At 37.4% G+C, this 3,732-nt stretch overlaps 1 protein-coding gene across 1 annotated transcript; it reads right to left on the bottom strand.

Annotated features, from left to right (window-relative positions):
- Nucleotides 1-228: 228 nt before the first annotated feature.
- Nucleotides 229-3,112, bottom strand: LOC125476237 (probable trehalose-phosphate phosphatase J). Its single transcript, XM_048582103.1, has 10 exons — nucleotides 2,902-3,112; nucleotides 2,491-2,771; nucleotides 2,247-2,387; nucleotides 2,048-2,119; nucleotides 1,816-1,908; nucleotides 1,512-1,670; nucleotides 1,339-1,416; nucleotides 1,097-1,166; nucleotides 711-874; nucleotides 229-540 (listed from the first exon to the last, which is right to left on the bottom strand). Exons 2-10 carry the CDS (start codon nucleotides 2,767-2,769, stop codon nucleotides 472-474), a joined length of 1,125 nt encoding a protein of 374 aa, XP_048438060.1. The 5' UTR covers nucleotides 2,770-2,771; nucleotides 2,902-3,112; the 3' UTR covers nucleotides 229-471.
- Nucleotides 3,113-3,732: the final 620 nt, after the last annotated feature.

The following is a 3,732-nucleotide window of genomic DNA, read 5'->3' as shown; positions in this document are numbered from 1 at the left end:
ATTGAAGGAAGTGACCAATATGTATCCTACTTGGCCAATTACCGATATTATCTCACAACCTTAGGTAATAACTCTAAGGACTTTGCTAGTTTGTTAACAGAACGGCTGCTTAGTCGAATCACATAACATTAAAAGATCAAACAGATAATGAAAGATTTTTTTCGATAGGATTAGGTACGTCTTTATGATTTGTTGTGTCACAATAAAGAGAGATAAATAAACTTTGGATAGAGAGAGAAATAAGATAATTACATTTACAAACTTGCCAGATTACATATATATATTCCTTGTACAGGATAGTCACAAAATGTACAAGGCATTGAAGCCAAGAAAAGTTACAATTCTTTTTCTTTTTCTTGAGCTTTTCCAAACTTAACCTCAAAAGTAAATTACATTATCTGACTAAATTAACCACCCCTTTGGACAATTCTTGGAAGGGTGCATTCGAATATATTTATATCTTCAAACTCTTTACAGCATAGCATGGGATCGTACTGTTTTTCGTTTCCACTCAACCAATCTCTGAAGAAAGTCCATAACCTTTGCAAAATAATTAACAAATAAAGTTAACTCTAAAGCCAAAATATATATATATATATATGCTAAATTCATAAAAATTAGAATAAGCCAAAAACATGAAGAAAAAAGAAAACCAACCAATGAAATCAAATGAAGATATACAAAAGTACAACAATACACTGATCACTCACCTCAGCTGGTTCTTGTAAAGAATAAGTGGCGTTGGTTTCCTTGGGAATTTTTGAGACGAGAATGCCAAAACCTTGTCCTCTTTCTCTTAATACCTTGAATGCATCCTCATCCGTTCGATCATCTCCAATATATACAGGAAATACATCGGTGCATTTGGCATATCCTACATATTCAAGGATAATTACTACCTCGATTAATTTGTCGATGAGAAGAGAAAAAGCATCGCACATGATTGTAATATTAATTTTTTTGACAATATTACTGTTAGAAAATAAAATAATGAGAGGGGTAGTTTTCTTCTAGGACTGCATATATTCCAACTACCGATGCAAAGTTAGAGTAGTATAAAAAAATTTAGAATACAGTCCAATGCAAATATACTCACCGAGTGACTCTAGTAGAAATTCAAGAGCCTTCCCTTTGTCCCATTTGATGGTAGGACGGATTTCTAAGACCTGCATTAGACAATTAGCAATATTGAAAGTGAGATACAAATCCCACTTACACCACATATATTACTAAATTGACCAACAAGAAAAAAAGAAGAAGTTAAATTAATAAACCAAAACGAAACTCCCAGATTCAAGATTGTCTGGATGGCAAGTAGATGTCATAACATAAACTCACCTTTCTTCCTTGGGTAAGTCTGAGCATTGGGTACTCCTTCAGAACTGACCTAACTTGCAGCGACAGTTCATTCCATTTCTGTCACGTCATGTGTTAAATATATTAATAAAGTGAATTGAAATAAATCAATATATATTTTTCTCATGAACCAGTTGTTATAATCAAGTGAATACCTTTTCATCAACACATCGAAAGTGCACAGAGAGACAGAACTTGTTGTTCTCCACTTTGGCTCCAGGAGTTGATTTGGTCTTGTCAACAAGCAATTTGTAAACCTCATCTATCATTGGAAGAAACTCACTTGCTGGTTGGCAGAGAACACCTTGACTACCCTGAAGAGTAATTAAAAATAAATAAAGTATTTATAAAAAAAAATTGAATAAAAGATTGTAATAGTGATAATTGTTATATTTTATTTCTTTTTAGTGGGAAGGAGATTAGGGTGACACTGATAATACAGTACAAGCACACACTCACTTTCATGTATTTGGAGCCTTTTGCTGGACCTTTAATGTCCATGCCATGGCTACCAGCATAGTACAGCTCTGCCAATCTTACAAATTTGTAGACCTACAGTTCACAATTTCCAGAAACAAAATATAAAGTTAATCAAGCAAAACTGGAAAAAAAAAAAAAAAAAAAAATTTAAAAAATGCAGTAAAAGATATGTAAGTAGTGACTAAAAGGAGCTTGAAAATAAATGTAATACCTTATCTCTGCATCTTCCACTCACTATGGCTGTGGGAAAAGATCTAGCAACTTTCTTCACTGTCTTTCTCATCTGTGTTTTTTACACAAAAGTTAAGAAACATGGACCGGATAGAAAACAAGAAAGAAAAGAAGGATAAGACTGAAAGACGATATATGCATATATATATATATATATATGTATGTATGTATACACTTACTGCATCAGACATGAAGGCTCGATCTGGGTCTTCAACTATGGGTGACAGTGTGCCGTCGTAGTCCAAAAACATGACTATTTGCTTCCCTTTTGAAGCATCGATAATCTGCTCAAACATGTCTAAGGCCGATGGGTGCTGATGCTGTTTTTGTATTTTACCAATATTACAAAATTAGAACCTAATATTTTCTATTAATTTGATCTTGACCTGGTAAATAAGACAAATTTTGCAAAATGGAACTCACAATCCAATTTTCTTTCAGAAAAGATGAGGACTTTAGATGGGTGGGAGAGGAAGCTCTCATTGAGTCCACCCAAGAGTTGATTCTTTCAGCTCCATTGAAACTGTCAAGGTTCTTCAAGTTCAGGAACCTCCTTCGAGAAATGGAGATGTACCCTGGAGGTCCCACCGGAGGCTTTTCGGCCACCGCCGTGAAAATGGAAGAGTTGGCCACATCCACCGATATCGCCATGTCCATGATTTCGGCATCGGGGTGGGAAACTACCACATTCTGCTTCGTCATATCTACTCAAACAACCCAAAAAACATGTGTCAGTTAGAAATGGTGAGGTGGTATTTGATGTCTAATATGATTACCAAATCAAAACTTAAAACGAACCCATTCAAGAAAATTAAGGAATTCTTGAAGCAATACCTTGAAAAAAAGGATTTGAGGAGTGAGAATATAAAGATTTGGCGGTGTTGCCGAAGAACAGAGGAGAAGAAACAGAGTGCTTGCTTAATATAAAGAAAGAAAGCAAAGCGAGATTTCTTCAGAGAGAGAGAGAGAGAGAGACAGAGACAGAGACAGTGTGCGTCTTCTGTCCGTGTAAGAGTGTATGTATGGATGTGAGAGAGACATAATCCAGAATGGTATATTTATAGTTGCAGTAACCGGATGCTTCCAAACCAAGACCCAATGCCTCCAAAAAATACTCCTAATTCCGGGGCCCACATGCGAGGCGTGCCCAAAAGATGGTAGGACCAACAATCCCTTGACATCCCAATGTGTAGCCGCCGCCGCCACCACCACCACCACTTGACCACCCCACCAGCCGGTCCCCCACCGTCTCCTCCACCCGTTCTCCATCTCTCTCTCTCTCTCTCTCTCTCTCTCTATAAGTGTGTTTGCACCAGGGGGAAGGGGAGGGGCACGTATTACGTAGAATACTCCTGTTTTTCCAGTGGCGCCGTCTTCAGCCGTCAACGTAACAGCCAACTAATACTTGAGACCACATGGGTTGCTGCCACGTGTGCTAAACCTTGGCAGTCTAGACGACCCATGGATTTGTAATTTGGTATTGTAATTGTTTGGAGCTGTTTTAACTTCCTTAAAAGTTTCAATTTCCTTAAACGGAGTCGAATTTTTGGGACATCATTGCACGCTCGGCCCCTAGAAAACCAGCTAAGCTAGAAACTTTCCCGATTGGGTAAACGATCCCGTTTGCATTGAAATGTATATATTAGGGTTTTGAACGCCCCTTGT

The sequence above is a fragment of a genome, unplaced genomic scaffold, assembly GCF_019419815.1.
Source record: "Pyrus x bretschneideri cultivar Hongxiangsu unplaced genomic scaffold, Pyrus_bretschneideri_v1 Contig18, whole genome shotgun sequence".
Lineage (NCBI taxonomy): Eukaryota > Viridiplantae > Streptophyta > Magnoliopsida > Rosales > Rosaceae > Pyrus > Pyrus x bretschneideri.
Note: the sequence above shows the minus strand (reverse complement) of the source record. Positions and strands in the feature narration are given on the sequence as shown.

What these genes read in the sequence shown, in the direction of transcription:
- LOC125476237 (XM_048582103.1), bottom strand. Translation starts at nt 2,769, where the DNA reads ATGACGAAGCAGAATGTGGTAGTTTCCCACCCCGATGCCGAAATCATG. An exon ending in TTCTGAAAGAAAATTGGATT is followed by an intron (nt 2,388 to 2,490) that starts GTGAGTTCCATT and finishes ATACAAAAACAG; the next exon opens with CATCAGCACCCATCGGCCTT. An exon ending in AAGGCTCCAAATACATGAAA is followed by an intron (nt 1,671 to 1,815) that starts GTGAGTGTGTGC and finishes ATTACTCTTCAG; the next exon opens with GGTAGTCAAGGTGTTCTCTG.